The following is a 26065-nucleotide window of genomic DNA, read 5'->3' on the forward strand; positions in this document are numbered from 1 at the left end:
CGCGTGTGTTGACAATAGACGAATGCGGCGCGGAATTGATGCACAAATGCACAAGACAGACACGAGGTGCCGCAAGTGTTTCGACTACATTTTCAGCGGCGCTGATTTTTGCCCGCAGTTTGCCAGCAGTGCCAATGACCAAGCAAAAGTGGAGTCACAAGATGAAGAGCTGGTGTAGTCCTTCCGCTCATAGCTTCATTTCGTTAACACTATAAAGTAGGTTTCGAGGAAAGGAAATGGCATAGTAACTGTCTCACTTCTCAGTGGAAACCTCAACAGCGCCGAAAGGAAAGGGAGGAAGGTGGGATTGAAAGAAGAAAGAGAGGAACAGGTGCCGTGGTTGAAAGAGAAAAAAGCGAGATGGAAAGAAGAAAAAAAAAGGAGGCGCGCTGCAATAGCGCCCATAGCGGTAGCGCGAGTAACTAGCGCTCGCGTCAGGGCCGCAACCATCGGAGTGAACGAAGGCAGGAGGGCGATGGTGAAAGAGGGAAGACGAGGAATAGCGAAATTCTAAGGATGCAATTAAAAGGCGACTATTAGAAGCGAATTTAAAAATATAAAAATTCAAATCGTACAGCTGACGTAGGTATGCAGCGATATAATGTATGATCACATGCCAATTTTTTTAGGCAAGATTTATAATCACAATGTTTCAATATTCAGCTTACCCTTTCACGATTATTGGGGCCTCTTGGTGGCCTCCCTCCAACCTGAATTAATAATGAAGGGTTTTCTTTTTGTCTCTCATTGCGCATGCTACATTTTTAGCCAAGCAAAACAAGAACTAATAAAAATACATTTTGCTACAAACTCAAAGGTTGGGTGCAACCTTAGTTCTTTTTCTATTGGAAGAAATTCTATTCCTATTTTCTGCTCTGTTCTATTTAGCCAGAAAGTAAAGCTGCTCAGCTTTAGCTGAAAAGTGGCGGATTGGCTGCCAGTGTTCTTTGTAGTGCAGCGTTTTTTTCTGGCCTGCGTGCAGCTTGTTTTTGCCGCCTGCACTTTCAGTGCCCTTGTGCTCGCGCTGATAGACGCAGGCTTTACGTCGCATACTTTGGCGCTGCCAGTGGTCACCTATTCTTTTTCTCTCAACACGTAGGATCACTGTAGAGTATTTTGGCTAGAATGGGCTGCTTCCGTGAAGAGACATTTCAGAGGGAAACCCTACGGAAAGCTTTGCAGTGTATGTAGGAAGGAACACGCAATTTCTTTTTTAATCGGCCAAAAGCTGCAGGCTAGATTGGTTGGTTCGTTTATGTGGTTTAACGTCCCAAAGCGACTCAGGCCATGAGAGACGCCGTAGTCGACGGCTCCGGAAATTTCGACCACCTGGGGTAATTTAATGTGCACAGACATGACACAGTACAGGCCCTCTAGAATTTCGCCTCCATCGAAATTCGACCGCCGCGGCCGGGATCGAACCCGCGTCTTTCGGGTCAGCAGCCGAGCACCATAGGCACCGAGTCACCGCGGCGGCCTGATGGCTAGATTTCGTCATACTGTTGCAAGTTTTTATAAAGGCGGTAATACTTATAAATACCAGCGTATATTAAACGTTTCTGAGCATTATTGCTTCATTGCCTTTGGTGTATTGATTGTAAAACATTTTATTCGCCGGGAAGAGCTTGGCAAGAGGTCGCGTTAAGTGGTCGAGAGTACATAGCCCTCGACGACTTTGTCAGCCCACTCCACCGCCAAAACTTGCGTTCTGGGGTCAGAGCTAGCCAGCACGGTCTCCCACCGCTCGAGAGAAGGAGCTGTAACTAGATCACCCGGAGGTGGCTCTATTTTGCAGTCCCACAGGATGTGATCGTAGGTAGCACGGTGGCCACAGTGTTTGCAGTTTGGGTTGTAAAGATCTGGATAAATGTGCGCGAGGAGTGATGGGGTGCGTATCGATCTCGTCTGTAGACGACGCCACGTAACCTCTTGTTCTTTAGTAAGTCTTTTGTCTGGAGGGGGGAAAATTCTCCTCTCTAGTTTAAAATGATTGGTGAGATCATGATATGTGATCATGGAGTCCTTCGTGAAATTCAGGGAGCCAGACTCATCCACTGCCCGGTCGACGAAACCTCGGGCTTTATTGTGGGCTGCCTCGTTCCCCGGATTCCCCGAATGGGCTGGGACCCATATCAATTCGGAATAATTTGGTGAGAATTTGGTTGCGTTAAGGATTCTAAGGGAGGTGTTTGTAATTCGCCCTTTAGCGAAATTATTGATACCCATTTTGGAATCGCTGAAGATGATGCTCCCTTGGGTATGCGCTAGGGCGAGGGCTATAGCCGCCTCTTCTGCCGTTTCAGAGGATTTCGTTTTGATTGTCGCCGAGACGATGTGGTCACCATTCTCGTTCACAACCACAATTGCAAAGGCATTGGTATTTTTGTATTCTGCCGCATCTACATAAAGTGTTCCAGCGCACTGTCTGTATTTGTTATGTAAGGCTTTGGCTCTTGCTTGTCTTCTACCCTCATGGTGTAAGGGGTGCATGTTTTTGGGGAGTGGTTTGATTAGTAGGGCCGTCCTATAGTCGCGGGGTAAATCTACTTTAGCATCGTTATTCGTAGGTTGAAAGTTAATTCCGAGCCTGGTAAGAATACTCCTGCCAGTTCTGGAATTGGCTAATCGCGCTGTTTGAGCCATTAAATGGGCTTCTTTCAGTTCATTGTAGGTGTTATGTATTCCTAACCTCATAAGCCTTTCAGTTGAGGCATTTAGTGGGAGTCCTAACGCAGCCTTATAGGCCTGCCGTATCATACTATCCAATTTGTCCTTTTCTGCTTTCGAAAATTTGAGATAAGGGGTGGCATAGAGTATCCTGCTTAGCGCAAAGGCCTGCACTAGTCGGCATAAATCTCTTTCCCTCACCCCTTGTCTGCGGTTAGCTATGCGGCGGATTAATCGCGCCGTCGCTTCTACCGTGCGTTTTAGCTTAGTGAGTGTGTCAGTATTCTTTCCATTTGTTTGTAAATACAACCCCAGTATCCTCATGGTCTGTACCTCTTTGACAGATCGTCCATTGACATAGACGTTTATTTGCGGGGGGGGATGTCGTGGTACGCCTACCTCTTTGTTTACGACGGATCACGAAGAGTTCAGATTTCTGCTCAGAACAAGTGAGGCCGGATTCCCATGCGCATGCCTCAATGATGTCCACTGCTGCTTGGAGTGTGTCTTCTATGTAGCCTTCGCATCCTTTGGTTACCCAAAGTGTGATGTCATCTGCATAGAACGTGTGATGTAGGTCTGGTATTTGTGCCAGTTTGGGGGGAATTTTGATGAGGGAGAGGTTAAAAAGGAAAGGGGACAGGACGGAGCCCTGTGGCGTTCCTTTACTTCCTAGTGTGATTGGGGCAGACTCTATTGTTCCGACCGTTATCACTGCTGTTCTGTTAGTGAGGAAGGATCGGATGTAGTTGTACGTCCTTTCTCCGGGGTTGATTTCTGACAAGTTTGTCAAAATGGCTTTGTGGGTGACGTTGTCGAAAGCTTTAACAAGGTCTAAACCCAATATTGCTTTCGTTCCTGTTCCCTCGTCAGCTTCAATTATGTCCTTGTTAAGCTGCAAGAGTATGTCCTGGGTAGATAGTTGGGCCCTGAATCCTAACATTGTTTCAGGTAGGAGGTTCATGTCCTCCGCATAGTTTTGGAGCCTATTGAGGATGACATGCTCCATGAGTTTGCCTAGGCATGATGTTAATGAAATTGGGCGTAGATTCTCAGTGCTGAGTTTCTTACCCGCTTTAGGAATAAAAGTGATTTTCGCGTGTTTCCACTCTGGTGGTATGTTGCCTGCATGCCAGTATTTGTTCATAAGGTCTGTAACCGCCGCGATCGACGTTGCGTCTAAGTTCCTGAGAGTCTTATTTGTTACTTTGTCTGGTCCTGCCGCAGATGTTGTCCGCAGTTTTCCAATTGCGTACCAGACCTCTGCGTCTGTGATGTCTGCGTCTAAATTTGGATTAGGAGTCCCCCGGTAGTCTGGTTGAGTGGTACCATCATCCGTGTTTAGATAACGTTCTGCTAGCTCTTTGATTAGGTCTTCAGGTGTACCCTCATATTTATGTATGAGTCTGTACAGTTGACTGTACAGTTGACCTGCTCGACCCAGAACAAACACGTCCCGTGCCTTTGGTGTAGTAGATGGGAACATGCGCATTTTAAACTGAGCGCCTTAAAGTTATATTTCTTCAAAGTACATCTCGCCACATTCATATTAAAGCTGAAAGTAGCAGCTGCTTGCTTCCGCGCGGATTCTTTTTAATTTCGAGTTATTTCTTGCATTTTAAAAAAATAATTTTTTTTATTAGCGGGAAAAACAATTCATGCGTGGACCGCCTACTGCAGTGCCCACTATGGCACCAAAAGGGAAGTAAAATAAAATAAAACTAAATGTATAATTAAAGAAGCTTCTGGGTAGCGTGTAAGTGGAAGGTGAGAGAGGCGGAGGTATGGGTGGGCATTCGGGTAGAGTTGTCAGGATCAGTGAGAAAAACATGAAAGCTTGCCAAAAGTAATTTCGCTATCAGATCCTCAATCGAACCATTCACCTGTAACATGGATCTTCTGACAGCCAGCATTTTCTTATAGATTATCTTATCTTGACTTGTTCACGGTTTACTGTCACAATAATTTTGCGCGAATGAAATGAGGACTACGTTCTCACACACACACACACACACACACACACACACACACACACACACACACACACACACACACACACACACACACACACACACACACACACACACACACACACACACACACACGCACGCACGCACGCACGCACGCGCACACGCACACGCACACGCACACGCACACACACACACGCTCGCTCGCACGCACGCACGCACACACACACACACGCACGCACGCGCACACACACACACACACACGCACGCACGCACGCACGCACGCACACACACACACACACACACACACACACACACACACACACACACACACACAAGACTTTATGCTTCCTGCGGGTCTCTTTGCAACCTTTTTCGTTTTCTTAAGGTTTCATACAGAAACTGGAATGGCAAGTCATGAGGGAGCCAAGCGTCCGTGACAGGAGCTGCTCCCTCCAAAAAGTTGCATTCAGAGGGTGCGTCTTAAAACAGCGCCTGGGCGTTGTCGCCGAACGATGAAAGCGGGTGCGTCCGGATGCATGCCCTCGGATTGCCTGTTTACGCAGACACGGGAAAGAGAGAGAGAGAATGAGGAAAAGAGGGGAGGGGATTGCGATAAATAGTGCACGGGAAGTTCTGGGAATATGCATGAGCTTGTCAGCAGAGGGAGAGGAATTCAAAAATACGTTGCAGGTGATGTGGGGAGCCAGCCGTAAATGTTCCGAGGAGGAAGGGATAAAATGAGCTAGTCAGCACAAAATGTATAACAAATTGTAGATGCCAATTTCGGTTTTACCGTATGAGGCGTGCATTTAAGCAGAAGCAGCCACCAAAAAACAACCATGGAGAAATCATGCCTGCCTGTTGGTGCCAAAATTTCACGCGGCGCAAATTCCTACATGTGCCACAACGTACGTTTTCGTTGGAAAAGTTGCCCGAAGTTTTCAGAGTTTGCAGGTCAAAAAACGAAGCTCTTCATGTCGTAACGGTGTAACGTTTTATATGGTACGCCGGATTATCACGACCAACCTAATTGACGCCTCTGAGACAGCTACCAGCCATTCTCAAGCGCCACATGCTGCTCATAGTTCAGCCCTTAAAATTTTAGTTTTTCGTCTTACTCCGACGTCAACCATTTGTGCGACATAGCGTGGGAGGACGATCAAGCCAGCAAAGTCAGTTGACGGAGAGTTGCAGCGAAAGCTGGTTGGTTTGGTTTGGTTTATGGGGTTTAACGTCCCAAAGCGACTCAGGCTATGAGAGGCGAAAGCTGTCGCCGAAACGCTACAGCTCAGCTTGGCATTCTTAAAGCTGGAACTAGCAACTGTGTCTTGTTTCATGCCATCTTAACCAACAAAGGGCGTACCAAACACTTTTCTGTGTTAGTTTAAGCGTTGTAGTCAAATAAGTTAAGCTGGAAGTGCACTTTTTTGAAGTGAATCATTTGATATTTCTTGAAAGAAATTTTACCAAATATATATTTTCGTATACTAGTCTTAGCACTCAACCTAAAGATGCTGCAGGCCGGTTTGAACAAGCGTTTTCTGTTTAAGAAAATGTGTGGTGAAGGGCATATGATTTTGAAAAAAAGATTAAAAGTAAGACACCTAAAGTGTGCTGGTAATTGACTTCAGTCGGATCGAAAAGGGCTCAGTGCGATGCCACGATAAAAAAAAAAAACAAACAACTCTTTAAAGGTAAGAATCTAACGATCACGATTTAAGACACTTATCATTAACGCTGTTATGACCACGGCAGGCTACCAGCTTCGTAACATTTTATTTGACAAGCGTAATCACTATGCTTTGCACTGGTCTTCTTACCGTCATTAAAATTTATTTTTGGGCGTGTTGGTGCATAATGGCTTCGCAAAAAGTTATAGCGCAAACATAGACAACCACAGGAGGCGGCAAACATACACAAGCGCTATCTCCCTTTCTCGTTGTAGCGACAATAAGAAATTAATGCAAGACTGCCAGATCGATGATTGTGAAAACTGCAAATTTTCTCTTTAAGCATGCATGGTTTGCTGCGAATACGAACAGAAGTGTACTTTTTTTATTTTGCAAGTGGAGCCCAAGGCAACGCACACCCCAACTTTGATGTTTGTACGATGGAAAAAAAAAACGAGAGGCAAAAAAAAAAGCGTACTGGAGAAAGGAGTATTCGAAGCACCTGGTGTGGGAAGTTTTATGGGCTTATAATACCGATAAGTCCAAATGAGCGGCAAGCGTAAAGAAGAAAAAAAGTAGTGGTACATAAGCCGCGCTTACATTTCAGGGTTTTAACGCAACAAAACTTAGCGCTTGTTTTTTTTTTTTTACTCGTGCGAAAATCCCCTCGTAGGAATAACGGGCGTTACTCATCCTAGAAGTGTGCGTTTTAAATTGCCACGATATTCGGAAGGAAACGAGAGTTTTGTTTCGACTCTGCACCTCTTCTCCATTTGCGTCATTCCACGCAAGCTGCGCTGCTCTACATGGAGGAGGGTTAGAGGCGGAGAAAAAGATGCATAAATATAGAGCCTCCATAGTTCAGTCATTGTTCCGAGGCGAAAAGCAACAGTCCTTTCCGCCGCCGCGCTGATTGGATTGAAACGTCTCACCGTTTCCGCTGGAAATTATAAAAAACAATAACCCACTTCGCATTCTCACGGCCCGGCGCCGTATTCGCCGCCTTCCTTTTGCTCGACTCGATTCGCTGCACGCTGCTCTTCGCGTAAAGGGCTTGCACGCTTCTTGGCAAATGAGATGCACTCCTGGTACGGAAAACTCTTGGAGACTAGAGGGCGCGCGCGCGCCTCCGGAGACTAACTGTGTATAGTGGGTGCTGCGCTTTCGAAATTCTCCTTTCGCCGTTCGTTCTCTGACTGCTGCTGCTGCCATTGTTGCTGTTAGCGCTTCTTTTCTTCTTCGAGGAGGCGTGAAGCGGTTCTGCGAGTTCTCGCCGGCCAGGCAAATCGAGAGGCGCAGAAATTCGGGGCCGCTGAGAAGGTTATAAGGGTGCTGCCTCGAAGACACGTGGAATGAAAGGAAAAAAAAGAGGGAAGTGGGGAATGAAAGGGAGAAGGAGCCGGCGCGTGCTGTCTGCACGGTTGTTTACTCTGCAGCTCGGCGTGAGAGGGCATTGCGCTGGGAAGGGTAACGGGGGCTCGTCCCTGTGTTGTCTTTGGGGCCGATTATTTCGACACGAGAGCGCCCGTGTTTTTGCCGCGGGATAACAAGCGGCGGGCTCTTTTTACTCCCTAGGAGGTCAGTCCGTTTCCTCGGTGGTTGGAAGAAAACGATGCGGTTTTTTTCTCACGTTTTCGCAGTTCCAGAGAGCGTGCTTTTCGCGGCTCGGTTCACCGCGTAAGTGGTTTACCAAAAACAGACTACTGGGTCTGCGTGCAAAGGTTAACTTTGCATCGTACTTATTTTTTTGTTCGGGGGGGGGGGGGGGGGCTGACAAATGACAAAAGCGCGGTATTGCGACGACCCGCCTGAATAGTTTTTTTTTTTTTTGGGGGGGGGGGGGGGGGGGGTGGCGTGGCGTCTCTTCAGCAACTCGATTGATCGATGCAACCACATAAATGGCGGCTACGGCCGTCGGCGTTGTCTCCTGGACAGGGTTAAATATGCAGAGCTATTATCTACTCTTCTCCATAATCTCAGTCGAACTTCTTACCGGAATTGCGATGAAACTGAAGACGAAACCGAAGAGAAAACGCATGAAAACAAAATTTAAAGTACCCTGAGCTGGATTCGTGACTACGCAGACGCGGCCGCAGTAGGTAGCTCTGCTGACGCATTTGTCCAATCGCCCTACGCCGCGAGGACGAAGATGTTGTTTTTAAAACGCATTTTTATACGTTAACTTCCATTTTTAGCAGTTAGGCGGCCACAATGACCGGTGCTTAGAGCTCCGCTTTTAACGCTAGCTGTTTTTTCACAAGCAGAATTGGCATGAAGTGCGGAGGCAATGATTCAGCTCTAAATTCAGGCTCCGGGCGCAGTCGTTGCAAGCCGCATTATAAGAAAAAAAAATAAATAAAATAAAGAATTGATTACGAGTAGTGCAGTGTGCTGAAACAATTATTGAGTGCCGCCGAGGTGCTTCTTAGCCAGCTGGGAGCAATTATCCTGCTCGTCCAAGAGGACAGCAAAGCTCACAGGTGCGGGGACAAGTGTGCCTGACTTATTGGAGAGGCAGCAGCAACATTGCGTCCCTCTGGATTCTGAGGCGAACAGAGGTCTGAAAAGGGAAAGTGAGCTAACGAAGTTAAAGAAGAACTTAAAAAAAAACAAACCAGCATATTTCTCGACCGAATGTTTAGATATTTCTAAGATGTGCAGTATGTCTTTTGACTCATTGTTTTTGTATGTAGCTGCAAACAAATTCAGCTGTAACTAAAAGAGTCGACGTCAAACTCGTGCTTCTCTTCATAGACACTACTACAAACAGCCACTGCAACCCGACACAGTAGTAGATAGTTTTATTGCCTTTACAAACAGGTATGTAACGGCAATTACATGCATACCCACAAAATATTGAATTCGATACAGTGTGTATAGAGTGTTTAACACGGTGTTATACAGTGCATGAGCCTGCGGTGCTGTAGCGAGCAATGCCCTTCTCTGCGCAGTGATCAAGGGCGAGCGGGGCCAGGACACGTGGCTGCCGTGCGACGTGGACTCGGAGCGCGACGACAGCCCCGCCAAGGTGCTGTGGTACGCGCCGGCGTCGGCCACCAACGGCAGCGCCGACCGCAGCAGCCCCTTCTACATGGTGGAGGACACGCAGCGGCGCGGCATCTGGAACGGCCAGCACGCCATCGGCGTCCACTGGGCCGGCCGGGCCTCCTTCTCGGTGTCCCGGTCGCCGGCCGCGCTGCGCCTCTCCCGCCTCGAGCTGGCCGACTCCGGCACCTACCTGTGCACCGTGGCCTTCCACGGGGGCGCCCAGAGGAACTCCACCGTGCGCCTCGTCGTCGGCGGTAGGTGTGGGCAGCAGTGACTGATTGCCACGGGCCGCTTAGAAGTGAAAAAAACACCCAATGATTCCCTTCCTGTGTCATGCCATTTCTAAGCAGCGAGCGGCAATAAAGCTTCTTCAACCCTTGGTAAATAGCCTTCAGGGATCATAGGGCACTGTAAGGTTCAATGGTTCTACCCAAGTGTTGTACGCTTAAGCGGCCCTAAATTCATGATTGTTAAGGAATTAATGATGATGATGATAATAAATTTTTATGACGCAAGGGAATCTGGGGTCAAAGAGCGCCATGGCACCAGGTAATTTTCTTACACTCAAGGTGGGGTCGAAGACCCATTTCCCAAGCATTTCATCCTAAAGAATCCGAGCGCCAGGCATGGAAAAGCTTATACCCATTGGATCACAGGTGGGTGGGCACCCGGCGGCATTGGGGATCGAACACCGTACCACCCGCGCGCGAGGCGGATGCTTAAACGATTAGGCCACGTGTGCGGTATTTAGGGGATTAAACGACGCGGATTTGACACGAGAAGATAAAACGGAAGCTAGATCTCAAATGAGCTTTACTGGATGCGCGCAAGAAATGCTGTCACTGTTGCCTGCCGCCGGCTCCCAGGCCTCGTCAAGCTGTTGCTACAGCTTTTTGCCTGGCAGACCGTCAACTTTGTGAAATGTTGACAATAAAGGTGAATTGAATTGAAAATGAATTAAATTGGCATGGCTCGACTAAAAACTTGCGGGTGCCTCGTCACAGATACTTCCTCCGTTGACCACCACCATATCACGCTTGGCATGCCCCTGAGCGTAAAAAATAGAAATCTAGTTCTTTTTTTTGCCAGCGTTTCTTTGCGCGCGCTATCATAGAGGTGACATCAGATGGATGACAGTGTTCCACCCCGTGACTGGCGCTATTTAGTGACAAGACAGCCACTTGTGGTTATCTCAATCAGTCATTAACTTCCCAAAGTTTCCAGTTTTGACTATACATTTAACTCCCCACTTTTTTTTTTTTTTAGTAATATCACGGCAGCATCACCCAGCCGGTCATTCAGCTTCCCCTGGAAGACGGGAGGAGAATACGAAAATCTGCACAGAGCCCTTGCTAACTGAAGCGTGTAGTAGCGATAGTATATACTTGCATTTCGCTGCTCGTCTGCTCGCAACGCTGGCACGCCGCTCCCCGCGTGACAGCTTTGCCGACTCGAAGACAGCTAGTGTTATTAACATGAAAACATTATTGCACCTACCGCTATGATTCCCCCATAGAAAACCATTTAGCCTGTGGCTTTTTCATAAAAAAATACTACCATAACTCAACTTTATGTTCTCTATGGGTCTAAACTGCATCAAACATGTTAAATTTGCGCGTAATCACAGTAAGAAAAAATATTTGATATTGCAAGCAACACTGTCAGCTAACGTATTTGGTTCTTCTGCAAGTTAGTAAAGACGGGAATAACTTTCTCGCATCACTGGTTAGCATGTCTGATAAGTTCTAATCTGCTTTACAACGCTCTGTTTTATAAATCTATAATTATCTAATTATTATTCAAACCCGCTCGATGGTCTCTTGTTATAAATGTTTTCCTTGAGCATTGTATTTCACATTTTTTTTAGCTACCTGTTTTTCTCTTGCTTGAAAATCTTTTTGTATAGCTTGACTTTTGTGCGTTTCACTTCGATTTTATTAATATTGATAGTTTATTGTCCAAAAATAAATTACAAAAAGGAAGGAATTTTTTTTTCTGGCCGCGGCATTTGCCATCACAACTAGAAGCACCTGAGCTGCGGCCAGCAGAATGAAAGAGACAGTGAGTGAACAGGGCAGCTTTTGATTTGCCTTGAATGCTTTTTGTGCATTTTGTGTTCTATATTTCGCATTTTACTTAGGTTTGTATCCTAAGACTACGTTCTCCTCCCTTTTGTAGTAGTATTCACTTGTATCCTGAGGGTATTTTAAATAAATAAATAAGTACATAAATAAATAAGAGCCGCTATGACGACAGCAACTATCGACTATGACCACGTAGTAGAAAAAGTTTCGCGCAATGCAACAATCTCTTCTTTTCTTTTTATCTTTTCGTATGTTTCTTTTGATTAAAAAATTTTTGAAACAATCTTCTATAAAAAGCTTCTGGGTCTAAAATATTTTGTTTTGGCGTTCATCTGATGGTAAGAAGCGCAGCAAATGTCAAGTTGAAGGCGTCGTTTCTTGCTACGATGCTTACCAACAGTCAGGTTAGAGAATCGATCAAGAATTGTAGTAAAGGTTTGGTTTATGGGGGTTTAACATCTCAAAGCGACTAAGGCTATTAGGGACGCCGTAGTGGACGGCTTCGGAGAATTCTGGACCACCTAGTGTTCTTTAAAGTGCCCCGACAACGCATAGCAAACAGGCTTCTAGAATATCGCCTCCATCAAAATTAAACTGCTGCGGCCGGGATCGAACCTGTGTCTTTCAGGTGAGCAGCCGAACGCCATAAGTACTGAGGCAAGAATTTTAATAAAGATTCAGAAAACAAAGACAGTGGAAAGTTATATTCTGTTCACTTGATGGCTAAAGCTTACTTTGAAATATCCGCGCGAAAAGAAAAAAAAAGACCTCCATGAAAAGAGAGCTTCCTTTCCGAAAGCCTTCAATCAACGTAATTCAATGCAAGTAGCAATCTCTTTACTGACATAGTAATCCAGACTTCTTTAGTAACTGCACCCATCAGAAAAATCTTCCTTTCAAAAGCTTTTAAGACCATACAATTTTCGACAGATAGAAACTATAGAGATGCTAATAAAAGACGTCCGCGATGGAAAAGAAAAAAAAAAGAGGTGAAAGGCGGCGAATCAGAGCCACGGTTTTCGGTGATTGCAGGATTTCAAAGCAGGGTCCCATTGTTCGGTACGCCCTTCTACCTCGTCGACGGCTGTGCTCCACGTGTTGTCTTCGCGGCATTAAAAGATTAATTCTTCGTCTAGGCAGGCTCGCTTTGTGGCCACGATACAACATTAAAACGGATTTTAATACGCTCCGGCTCCGCCCCTCCGCTGGAGGGATTCGTCAGCGTTCGATAAGTTCAGCAGCCCTCCCCCGTGCGAACGCTACCAACCAATTTTCTTCTATGGACCACCCAAAAATTCCTCCTCTCTCTTCTTCTTTCCTCTTCGGCTTAGTTTCTTTTTTCCCTTTCGAAGTTCTCAGACGCTTTAGGTCAAGCTGAATGTGGTTTGGGTTTATTTCTGGCTGTTTTCATTACAAAGCCCTCCCATCTCGATGGTATCATTGGCTACTTTTTCTAGAAAGCTTTGTTCAATACGCGTGGCTCGTTTCCACGTCACTTTGGTGTCTTCATTTCTTTGGATCCCTTGATCCTCTTGCACCCCTCGCAATCTCTTTCATTTCTTCTGGCCTTAACTGTGAGCTTCCTTTTTTTTTTGCCTCACTACAGCTCTCTCCATCACCTCTCAGTAATCCCTTCTCTCCTTCCCTTTCCTGTCTTGAAAGCACAATCACGACAGCGCCTTTATTGCTTCTTTGTCGTCTTTGAAGCTCCGTGTGCGGGAATGTAAAGTGCGGTATTAATGCAAGCAAAGAGTTTAAGCAGAGTAGGAAGTGAAGTTAAAAGCAACAGAAGCACGGGCGGGAGAACAGATGTGGGAGTCCGAAAACTGAAAACAATAACGGAGATATTGAGGACCGTTCGTCTAGCTGCTTTAACGTTTCGTCGTCTCTAGGGGCTGGTTTTCCGTCTTGTGCTGCGTGGTTTCTCATGCGTCGATGGTCTCTTGAATATAAAGCATCTTTCACGCGCGATTACCCGCAGCCGTGATGGATCGCAGTTGAAGGACAATCGCGACATATGCGTTCTTCCGGCTGACATCGCTTTCATCGCGGCAAGGTGGTTTTTGTCCTCCGCCGCGCTTCAAGGGTGCTTGTCGCCATTCTTCTTCGTCTTCTGCCATTTTTTTTTCTTGTCTCACACTGATGTCGCGTGATATTCGGCGGCATTGATTTCGAGCGGAAAAATTATTTTTTTTTTCTTTTAGCGCTCGTTGTTTCTGTACAATTGCTTAACTTTAGAAGCTTTCTTCATGCTAGAAATAATTCGTGTGAACTGTGCCGTTGACGTATGGCCGCTGTCGGAATTTTGACGAGAGAAAAAACTCGAAAATTTCAGCACCCAGCTATTCAAGGATATTTAATTAGGTGGAAACGACAAAACTGAGCTTAATTTTAATGAATGTTTCTTGGAGACCTTAGTTTGCGCATGTGGCGCCATCTAGTTGAAAAGAAAATTACGCTACCACTACGGATACCGCAATGTTGACTAAATATGTATGTACGTCCAGCATTCCTGGACACAAACTTTAAATATTTGAGTATTCTAAGGTAATCTTAAGGAAATGTTGAAAGTAATGGTCCATTTTTTCGTTGTCTGGCAAGACTTTTCTTATAAAATCCTTTCAGCGCACGTATCAAGCAGTTCAAACTACCATAGAAAATCAGTCGGGAAGGTTTTTGACGATAGCAAACACGTTAATAGCAAACAGATACAAGCCTGCTGACGGGAGATTCACGGACATATTGTTGTTACAGGGAAATCTTGCAGTATGTGAAAAAACTGTGTTCATAAACTCCTTCTCTTTGAAAAATGCTTTTGTTCAGAATTTCTGGGTATGACAGTGCACAATTTCTTTTTATTGACCCCACAAGTATCAAGTTCACAAAGTCACCAAGTTTATGGGTGATCCAAACACCGAAACACAATTCACAAGTTTCTGCATAAGATCCCGTACCGGGTGCCTTCGACGCTAATGACGCTTTGTTGCTTCTCGATACTAAAGAAACGACACCTTAATTTAGAGCGTCGTCAGCTGCTATGAATGGTCAGAATCAAATGATTGTGCAACTCTGTATGCCGACCAATCAGGCAGCGTTCCTTCATGTAAGAGCTCTATATTTTAAAGAAATATCTCCGTTTCACTTAGGGCATCTGACATGTAATAGCTTTTCTGGGGCCGTGTTCTGTAACTATTATTTCCTCAGTTCATTATTGTTGTTGTTGTTGATGATGGTTATGATGATGATGACAATACTAGTAATGATCATAATAATAATAGTACACAACATCTGCCATTTGCTACAACATTGCCATAACATCTTGTGTTACGTACAGTCTCGGGCCTATTAAAGCCAAGAGGAGTTGCAGGACTAGGCTCGGCAAACCGGCGAGCGAAAATTAAAAGCAATATATATATATATATATATATATATATATATATATATATATATATATATATATATTGCTTTTAATTTTTTTTTCTTTCCCCCACTCCTGCAATAGCCCCATCGGGGCTGAAGTATATGTAAATAAATAAATAAATAAATATACATATACATGTATATATATGGCTTCTTTCACATGTATATACATGTATATACATGTTGGCTTCTCTCATATATATATATATATATATATATATATATATATTACAATTAATGCAGTTTTGTTGCAAGCCTCCAGCATCCTGTGTTTATGGTGCAGATATATATATATATATATATATATATATATATATATATATATATATATATATATATGGTTGGTTGGTTTATGGGGTTTAACGTCCCAAAGCGACTGAGGCTATGAGAGACGCCGTAGTGGAGGGCTCCGGAAATTTCGACCACCTGGGGTTCTTTAACGTGCACTGACATCGCACAGTACACGGGCCTCGAATTTCTCCTCCAAAGAAATTCAACCGCCGCGGCTGGGATCGAACCCGCGTCTTTCGGGCCAGCAGCCGAGCACCATAGCCACTGAGCCACCGCGGCGGCTATATATATATATATATATATATATATATATATATATATATATATATATATATATATATATATATATATATATATATATATATATATATATATATATATATATATATATATCTGCACCATAAACACAGGATGCTGGAGGCTTGCATCAAAACTGCATTAATTGTAACTATAACTAGACATATTGAAATAATTTGAAATCAATAATTGCAGCTGCCGGCGACCTTACACCTGAGAGATTTCTTGCATGCGGAACAACGCTGAATAAACAATGATGATGATGATGATAGCTGGCAAGAAGTGCCATTCGACATCTCCGATATGAAATACAAGGCCTCCCAATGGTTAGGAGCTAAATGAATATTTCAAGATAGGAACCCTTAGAGAATACGGCCCCTAATTTGACCCGCTTATGGGCGCCGGGCCACTGCAGAGCAGCCTGACGTACGAGTAATATTGGGAGTACGTCTCCATGTTTACGGTTATTTACCCCAAAGGAGGAAGGACCTAAGCCGATCAGCGACCTTATCGTAATGAAAGCAAGAAATCTGAGAGCAGCAGCCTTTGCTGCTTGTCAGGCGCGGACACAAGACGTAAAGCTTTCAGTTCCGTCTCTAAAACCCCGCGAAAAAAGAAATGCAACGAAAAAGAAAAAGACGAATTCCTTGGAGGATTCCCTTGGAAGCTGCGGTCATGAAGCTTATACGCTCCGACTGGTACGTCGGCCCCAGTTCATTCTGCGAAGCAATCAATGGAATCGATTGCGTTCAGGGCAAGACTGCAGGCGTGGGAGAGAGAAACAAGGGTGGAAGAAAAAGATGGAGGCCATCGTTGCCTCGTAAACTCGGGCGCCACCTTTAAACATTCATGAAAGCTTGTACACGAAGAGCGACTAGCTTGTGAGCACCCCTCTCCTTCCATTTATTTTCCCTGCCACTGTTTCAGTCGGTACCACGAAGGCCGCGCCGGCTTTGTGTTCCTGTTCGCTTCTGTCACTGCTTGTGCTTGTGCGTGCGTGCGCGCGTGCGCGCGTGTGCGCGTGTGTGTGCTCGTGTGTGTGTGCGTGTGCGTGTGCGCGTGTGTGTGCGCGTGTGTGTGCGCGTGTGCGCGTGTGCGCGCGCGCGCGCGCGCGCGCGTGTGTGTGTGTGTGTGTGTGTGTGTGTGTGTGTGTGTGTGTGTGTGTGTGTGTGTGTGTGTGTGTGTGTAAACGATAACTGTTCGATGCAGCTATGTTGTTTGTGTCGATACTCTTCTTCCCAGCAATTTTATGCTGTCATGACGTTTACGGATGGTCTGTTTTTTTTTTTGCAATCGTGGTTCATCGCATATACTGTGCTCAATCGATGATGTAATGCATTCGTATTTCTGTGCCCGACATTTTCGAAACGCCTCGCATGCGGCACTACAAATCTGGTATTATCGACTTGCTTGATTTCGGTAGTGTTAGTGGCATGAGAATACAATATGCGGACCTACTAATCCCCGGCAGGGATTGTCGCAGGGCGGCTGGCGTAACTGTAGGTTGGTGGGCTTGGTTTAAATGAGCTAGCTATTATGCACGAGACACCAATCGGCAAAGCAGTTTCGGAAGGCAATGAGTGCGCACCAGGAGTCACTGAAAGCGCTCTTACCTAAGCAGGTTACATTGCTCTTACCTATTCTTACATTACTCTATATACTTACATTGATCTTACAGCGCTCTTACCTAAGCAGGTATCGGGCGATATCTTCGATATATGCTAATAAAACCGCGCTGCCTGTTGCTGGAAAACATGAGCCGGCTTCATTAACAAAGAATCGTTCTTCTGTGACTTGCATTTCCTTCCACAGACGTGAATGTGTAAGCCTCTATTTCTTGTCTGCTGAAGGAAACGATCATTTATCCCTATGCACTGTTGCAATACGCCGAATCGAACTACGACCCAGGGTGCAAGAGAAACTTGCACATTGTTTTGGTGCACGATCGTGGCAACAAAAGGGAGCCTTGAACTCTCTTCCAGGTCGTATCTTTTGCTTTCTTGGAGCCATGCCCATCTTAAGCAAGCTTTTCTGGTACGAATAAGCCTATTTCACCATCTCTGAGAAGAGAGCGTTTCTGGATAGCGCTACGCATTTCCGGGATCGGGCACTGTGGAGGATACAAGAGGGGGTACTGCGCACAAAAAGACAAGGACAAGAAGATAACACAACAAGCGCAGCACTGTGGAGGTCCTGTCATTGATTTTTTCCACTTGGGTATATTTAGCAAGGGCCGAAACTTGGGCATAGCGGCGTTTTCGCGTTACGCTGCACCAATATCTGGCCACCACAATGCTGGGAAGAGAAGGAAAGCATTTTGGGTAAAAAAAAAAGAAAAGCTAAACCTCAAAATCAGCTGCTTTGAGCGAAGGTGTTACGGAACCTTTCATAACACGAAAACTGAAAGTATAAACTTTTTTTTTATATTCAGTTTTTTTTTTCTTCTTTCGCTTCAGTTCGCTTTTTTGGCGATCATCAAGAACAGAGATTAAAAGAGAGGGGTTTGGTTTGGTTTATAAGGTTTAACGTTCCAAAGCGACTCAGGCTATGACAGACGCCGTAGTGAAAGGCTCGGAAATTCTGACCCCCTGCAGTACTTTAACATGCGCACGTATGTACAGCCTTTGTCGAAAGTAACCAGGCTGCGTGGTTTCCTTCTAGCTCGTACAGAAGAGCTCTTACAGCTTCTCTGAAGCTGAAAAGGTCGTTCAAGGTAAGGACTGGGGGTCTTCTTACCTTCCAACACGTTTTCATCTTTAGGAAAGCCACAAGGGCTCCAATACACAAGCTAGAAGCAAACCATGCAGCCTGGTTACTTTTGACAAAGACTGTACATCGCATTTCATTAAGAAAAAATGAAGAGATCGGGTTTCAAATTGTCGGCGCGAATGTACTGCAAAAGAATGTGTTGCAGTGAAAGAGGTACTGTTATGTGACATGACAATAGGCTTGATCACGCTGCAGTGCTGGATATTATCACCTTCACCTTTTGTTGTCAATTGGGCGTACTGGAATATGTAGGAATGGCAAAAACATGCACAAAGTAAATAACATTTTTTTTTTGCTCAAATGATTCGTTTTGTGTCTTAAGTAGTCGGGCCTTACGTGTACTTTGCATTCGAGCAAAAAACCAGCGAAAACCAAAACACAGGACCAGAAGAAGGCTAATATGCACTCTGTCGCCGCACTTGCAAGTGATTTATTTTTTGCCCATCCACGTACTTAAAGGCAATGTCTCGCGCAAGCCCACATGCCAAAAAAGAAAAAAAAGTAAACTGCGCTAGTCATCCCGCCACCGATAAAAAGCGCCACTTGTCGCATACGAAAGATCGCTCATCCTTTTCAAAAATATTCCTGGTCTTCCCCTGCCAATAACGCTTTACGTCTGGAAGCCCAATGACGTCGTACCACATGAGCCGCAGAGACCACATTCTTCGGGAAAACAGGTTAAAAATAGTCATTTCGAGAATTCACATTCTAAAACTTAACGGATCTATTAAACCGGCCTTTTTTGAGAATGCTAGTACGGAGCTTCCACGCTTCCTCTTAAAGCATCGAACACTGCATAGAGAAGGCTTCCGATAGAGGGGGAAATGAGAAAGAAAGAAGAGAGGTGATCAGGTATAGCGAAATTAAAGCACGGCTGAAAAATGTAGAAAATAAATAGATAAGAAAAATATTTATCGTTTCTATTATTGTTATTTGTCTCTTACTTTCTTTTTTTATTAATGAATTAGCATTATAAACTTCGATGCAAGAGAAAATCACGACTGCCATCAAGCATGACACGTGACGTTGCAACCTGCTCACCTTGGTAAGTGGCAGTTAAATTAAGGATTCGTCGTGAGAGGTTGCTCGGGAAAAGCAATCTGAGTCTGAGAAGGCATACACGTGGTGATGTTTTAAACATCCACATGTCGGGCCAGTGGCGCATCGCTTAACCGCTGCACCATTGTGCCAGTATTGGTATGAGGCCTCATAGTCATCTATTAATGTGAAGTAGAGAATGACACATTCCGCATACATGAGCGTCAACCTATTAAACCTATCGCGTTATACACTCAAGGCGGGGTTACAACAAAATCAGCACCAACAGAAAATGCTAACGCATTCAAACGATCCATCGAGGGTCGTCTGCGAGTTCTTAGTTCTTTTATCTTTTTCAGACAGGAAAAAATTCCGCAATCCTAATTACTTCTTTGCTCTTTAGAATTCGGTTTCTCACCTTCGCGCATCAGTTACAGATTGCATATATCTATTTTTTTTTTTTATTTTCTCAAGTGTTCTGCTGTGCCTCAGGGGGTGACTGGGCTGCGATTGTCGCGGACCCCGACTCGATGAGTCTATTGTGCCAATCGGGAGCTGAGAGAAGAAAGCCTCTGGACACAGCCTTTCAAACTGACTCTCTTTCCGCCCCCTTCTTCTGCCTTGGGCCAAAATTCCAGGTGCCTTTAGTTTAAGATCACACACAGCATTTTTAGAAAAAGTTTGAGCAACTTCACTGGCAGCGTAAAACCTTCCTCTCGGGCTCTTAGACTTGTGAATTACGTTCCACCTGCTCGGAAGTTCGAAATTAGTTGACAGCGCCGAGCCGAGCCTTGCTTCTGAGGAAGCTAGACAAGTGATCCACATAAACTTTCTTGGAGGTTAGTAATTAGGCGCATTCGCGATATTCGTGTGACACGTGTCCTTCTTTCGATCAAGGAAAGGGTCTTTCAAATCAAGAAACATTTTTCGATAAGGAAACGACGTGCGACGGGCAAATGGGTGTACCGGAGGCTGCATTCAATTTGGAAGTGTGTGTGCGTGTGCATACTCTTGTGCGTGTGTGCGTTCCGACGTTTGTACTGCGCCCGGAGTGCGCCCACTGGATATTCTTCTGGAGAGTCTTTTCGCGCGCCGCACGCGTACGTGTCTTTGACAGTTTTGTATCACACTTTCAAAAATTCTCAGATATACTTTTGCCCCGCCGCGGTGGCTCAGTGGTTACGGCGCTCGGCTGCTGACCCGAAAGACGCGGGTTCGATCCCTGCCTCGGCGGCAGAATTTTTTTGGAGGAGAAATTCTAGAGGCCCGTGTGCTGTGCGATGTCAGTGCACGTTAAAGAACCCCAGGTGGTCGAAGTTTCCGGAGCCCTCCACTACGGCGTCTCTCATAGCCTCAGTCGCTTTGGGACGTTAAACCCCAATAAACCAAACCAGATATACTTTTTGAGAAAACAGGTAAAGAAGGAAACTTTCAGTTGCGGCGGACGTAAGTACTGGTGAAAAACGTGCTAATTAGCTGAATAATTAACTAAATTTCACTAAATAACTTTTTAATTAACGAATTTTTACGGTTATTGCTCATGACGAGTTCGTAGCCACGAAGAAGACGATGCCGTATAATTTCTTAAAACGAAGAATAATTTTTAAAGCTCTGCAGCACGAGAAAATCTCAAGTTTTTTCCCCACCGAACCGGAACCCAGCAAATGAGTAGAGCAGAAAGTCTAGTGCAAATGCAACGACCTCCACCTTGCGTCCTCTGGTGACATGTTGCAATGTCTGGGACGTCCAATTCAAACATCTGTGGTAATTTCCCCGATAGGAAGCCACGACGCTCAGCTTACTTTGCGGGCGGCGTTATCTTTTGGTTCATCAGTGAGCACAAGAAAAAGGCTGGTCAGCGCCAGCTTACGCGGCCGTCGATTTTGAAAATCCTGATAGGCTCTGCTCTTGCAGTTACTTCTAGAAGCAAGCTTCTTTTTTTCTTTATTTCGCATCGCTCTGGCTTCGTTACAGGAATAATGCCACGCTTCTGTGTCAGCGTGCAGATTTTTTCTTTAGCAGTGAAGGTTTCTTGACATGCGTTCTGCAATTTCTGCTAAGCATTATTTCTTCTACATTGTATCAGCTTGACAGATAAAATGAACGAGAAAGACTGATTGGTTGGAAACTTTTTGGCATTGTAGAGCGACGTTTCTTCCTATCAGATGCCTCAATTATGGGGCAGTGGGCGCAAGTATATGTGCTTGATTTGTTGTAAGAAGTGATAGCCCATTATTGGAAAACGCAGTCTGTGTACTTCTGTCCAGTAAGGTTTCCGTTAATGAACATAGAAAGACCTCCAATTCAGCCGTTATAAATGCTACAGCAAACAATTGTTGGCCATCTTACCTGGTGGTTATGCTCGCGTAGCCAGTGTGGGTTCTGGTCGCACCAGTAATGGTTGCCGTGCAATTGACTTTCCAATCTTCAAAACTCGACTTCCTTAGTCCGAAGGACTCTGTGGAGAAATTTCGGATCTTCGTCGCAGTGAATCAGGCATCGGTCGCGAAAATCGATCCATTTCTGGAAGTCATTTGGAGTCAGCTGCTGGTGAATACATACATGAGTGGTAGCTGTGTCTCGAAAGTGACCTCAAAACTCGCTCCATAAGCGCCGGAAATTTTCCTGACGCTTGCTTCCGGTTTGAGATGTACTCCAGGACATCTATGTCAAAATCTTCGGCAGCACTAGCTGGTCACTTCTTTTTCTGCCTCGCCGCGGTGGCTCAGTGGTTACGGCGCTCGGCTGCTGGCCCGAAAGACGCGGGTTCGATCCCGGCCGCGGCGGCTGAATTTCGATGGAGGCGAAATTCTTGAGGCCCGTGTACTGTGCGATTTCAGTGCACGTTAAAGAACCCCAGGTGGTCGAAATTTCCGAAGCCCTCTACTACGGCGTCCCTCTTAGCCTGGGTTGCTTTGGGACGTTAAACCCCAATAAACCAAACCAAACCAAACTTCCTTTTCTGGATATGCACTTATCCAGTGGATCTAAATTGATTAAATATCGATATAAATGTGAGGGAGACGAGTCGGCACACGACGTCCAGGATGTTGGGCAGCACACAGTCTGGATTCCAGCTCCATGTCCGTTTGCGTGCTCACATAGACGATTACTGTGTGCACCATCTCGGCAACGGAGTACTGGAGTTGCGCTGGTGAGAGAATTCGCACCATATTCACGCTGAAACGTTGGAAGTTTTGGTCTTTAGATATCCAAGGTGACCCTGACACGCCACGGCCATGTCCTCCGTGCACCATCACCACAAGAACCTCAAAGGCTAACGTCAACCTCTTTGTGAAACTGGCGCTACGAACCACCGGAAAAACTGCTTAATAGACTAAAGCCACTACTGCGCAAGCTGTCCTTGCTTCGCAGGCGAAGCTCTTTTCGTGTCATGCGCTTGCTAACACGAAGCGATTGCGCACGAACAGTAGCTAAGCCTGGCGACTAAATGAACCGACGATGATGCTTCACATCTAGCCCGTCTGATAGTAACATCAAAAGTGGCGGAGACAAGGAAAAAGAAAGAAACCCCCAGGCTGCGCTTATCAGGGTTCCCAGAATCGACCGCAGGGTAGTTGGCGATGGCTAGCCTTTTTCTTGCCCATGAACGACGAAGCAAAAGACAACACCGCCCATTGTCTTAGCCGAATGTCCAGGCTCGCTAATCGGGGAAACTGCTACAGACGTTTGGAATTGGCCGAAGCAGCCATTGCGACACGTCACCAGCGGACGTTGGGTTTGCACTTGACTTCCAGCACTTCTCATGCGCTGAGGTCTGGTTTGTTGCGAAAAAAAAAAACAATAAATTTTCACGCGTGCAGGGCTTTATTAGAAAATGATGATGATCATGACGATGTTTTCTGACTTAATGGCTCATACTTTTTCTTTGCTTTAAAAATTGATACTTCATCGTCTTCTCCGTAGCTACGAATTCGTCAGTGGCAATAACCGGCAAACTTCGTTAATTAAAAAGTTAATTAGTGGCAAGTTCTGGTTAGATATCTAGATATTTAGGACTCTTTTTGCAATTATTGATGCCCGCTGCAGGTGAGAGGCTCCTCCTGTGGAGGTTTTTCTTTTTTCTCAAAAAGTTTATTTTTAGATTTTTTTTAAAGCATTCGCAGGTGTTTCACGGAGCCCGGCAATAAATTTTAAGAATATGATTTGTGACGTAAAGAGAAGCTTTTTGCAGCATAGTAAAGAAAGTGTTGGTTGTCGTTAAAAAAGAGGCGAATGATGTTATCTAGTGGAGTGATTGTCTGAATTCCAATAGTTAGCTTTTAATCATCACCGATAAGCACGTGCTTGCAGTTGAAAATTTTTAACCGATCATTAGCAATAGCCGTATCAAATTTTGCAATTTAGAAAATGTGATTACCATTGCCGCTGTGGCTGAACAAATTTCAGTCATATCTCGCGCAGTTCGAAAACCGCGCGCCGGCGGAGAGCGCAAAGCGACATCTGTCGAGTCGTGACACTCCGTGACGTACGTGTCACGTGACATGGTTTTATTGGAGGAATACAGGGGAGGCTTTTCTCCTTTAGTGGACGTAGTTGAGCTGATAATGATGATCGTGGCCAAAGGTGTGAGTCTGACGGATAATTACACTAAAAAAAAAACACAGTAAGCACAGAAGAAAAACAACAAACATTTTAAATTGTAGGGTTTAACGTTCCGAAGCCACACTCGGGTATAGAGGGACGTCGTAGTAGAGGGCTCTGGATTAATTTAGACTTCCTGGTGTTCCTTGACACACTTTACAATCGCAGACTGCATGGCAGCCTTCTGCCTTTCGCCTACATCAAAACATAGCCGCAGTATGTGCAATGAATACAAAGCATTAAGTATTCTGCAAAGTACTGTTTAGTACTTTGACTGTCAGGCAGCTTGTTTTGTTGAGGATAGGTAAATGTTTTGATTCTGAACGTCAAATATGCGAGCTTATGGGTACAGCACAGTGCTTCTTGCGACACGAATGACTTCACCTCCATATCCGCTTCAGTTTGACACACGAGCTGCGTGATGGAAATAAACTGGTGTCTCAAAAGACAATGGCCTATACACTTTAGGAAGAGCGAAATTTTTTACTTCAACAAATGTCAAGTGAACATTGATACCGTGTAAAATTATTTAAAGGCCCATTGTAGTTATTCCAGGTCACCGTTGGTAGTTTAGAGAATTACATAAGGAAGTCTCTTTCAGGCTACTTCACGCTAACAATTCTCGTTCTCTAGTAGACAGCGGACTGCAAGTCCCTAAACCTGGTCGAGACTAAAAACGTTCGCGCGTGTGTAGTTTTTCATAGCGTCAGGTAAACCTTATAGAATTAAATACTTTACGATTCGAAGAATGCGGCGTATTTATGCCCGCCGAGTTTTACGCCTGAGAAACCTCAAATTCATGAAAGTATGTGCAGCGCTAAGGCCATTGCCACACTTCTAACTGAATTTTACGAACCTCATTTTCTCCAGTCGTAAACGGTGCGGTTAGCGGGGCCATTCATTCGCGTAATATGAATATGTTGAAACCTTGCGCCATTGGTGTGGTATAAAATTCACTAAATTTCTGCATAAGAGAGAAACAACCAGCGCAAGGAAGCTCCTCTCGTCCTGCGGTGGTCCACGGTGTTTACTTTGCGATGTTTATATTAAATTATGCATCAAATTTTCAGTGGATCTTTCCTTACGCAACCTCCCTTCTAGGTGTGTTTATAAATTTACTTAACGCACTACACCGAATAATAACGTTTTATGCTTTACTTACCAAGGTTTTCAGCTAGGTAATTCTAAACTGCAGTGTGATGCAGCGCCCGCACTTGCCATATAATATAGTAATGTAGTCACTGAATAAGCAGCCGTAGCAGCGCTCTCCTGTTATGCAAGCTTGCTGCTTTGATTATTAATCTACGTCACGACAGAGCGCACGCTTGCAGTTCTAACGGTGTAAGCGAGGCCTTGGGCGCGAGGGAAAAGAAAACCTGAAAAGGCTAAATTTTTTATACAGTGAAAGCCACTCTGCGGAAAACTAGCTTCAATTTGAGTTATTATTACGAAATGAATCTGTGGGTCTTTCAAGGTCATGTTGATGTATTCCCATAAACAAAATGCGCATTCATTGTTGAGAAAATTGGAATTGAAACTATTTCCTCCACTGTACTCAAACTTGTGATTCAAACTTGTGACGTCAACACCGAAAATGACTCCGTGATCACCGTTTTCAACTGGATGGCGGTGTAGCCTAGCCTCTGGGATCCGCACAAAAAAAATAAAAAAATAAAGGCGTCGATATACTGCAGTTTACTTGCAAAATCAGTCGACGATAACGACATCTGTATTTCATTTTTTTTAACCTTTTCTAGCTTATAAAAGCTCCTTTCCCAACGAAAGTAGCCTCTTTTTTGTTATAATGTGGTTATGTGTCGGCAAGAGCCAACTTCAACTCCTCGGTGCCCCTTTAGCAAGCTGTAGGCTCATTGCTAGAAGGATTCCTTAACAGGATTCCTTAACTGTGAACTATGACTGAACGCATGTCGAGCAATTTCGCAGAAAAATTTTCAAAATGAGAAAAGTGTAGGATACTTTAACGGAAATATTGAAGGCAATGGTTCATTCTTCGGATATTTTATAGATTCCCATAGAAAGCCGATGGAGAACGGTTTTGACGATAGCAAGAAGCTTAATAGAAAAAGAAATTCAAGACGGCCGCCGGGTGATCTTGGAATATATTGATTGTTATAGTGAAATGTTACATTATGTGAAGCAATTACGTTCATAAAAGTTTCCGCCTCAGAAATGTTTTTGTCCAGAA

The 26065-nt window shown here is 44.9% G+C and overlaps 1 protein-coding gene across 2 annotated transcripts in view; it reads left to right on the plus strand.

The window, feature by feature from the left end:
• LOC149341374 (hemicentin-2-like) overlaps positions 1-26065 on the plus strand; it is a 206345-nt gene that overhangs the window by 44803 nt on the left and 135477 nt on the right. For both annotated transcript variants that reach the window (XM_089543458.1, XM_089543459.1), the window contains exon 2: positions 9259-9609. In XM_089543458.1, the coding sequence (XP_089399584.1) occupies positions 9259-9609 (351 nt within the window). The remainder of the gene's footprint in view (positions 1-9258; positions 9610-26065) is intronic.

Source organism: Amblyomma mixtum, chromosome 5 (genome assembly GCF_055824585.1).
Source record: "Amblyomma mixtum isolate Tamu chromosome 5, ASM5582458v1, whole genome shotgun sequence".
NCBI classification, from domain to species: domain Eukaryota; kingdom Metazoa; phylum Arthropoda; class Arachnida; order Ixodida; family Ixodidae; genus Amblyomma; species Amblyomma mixtum.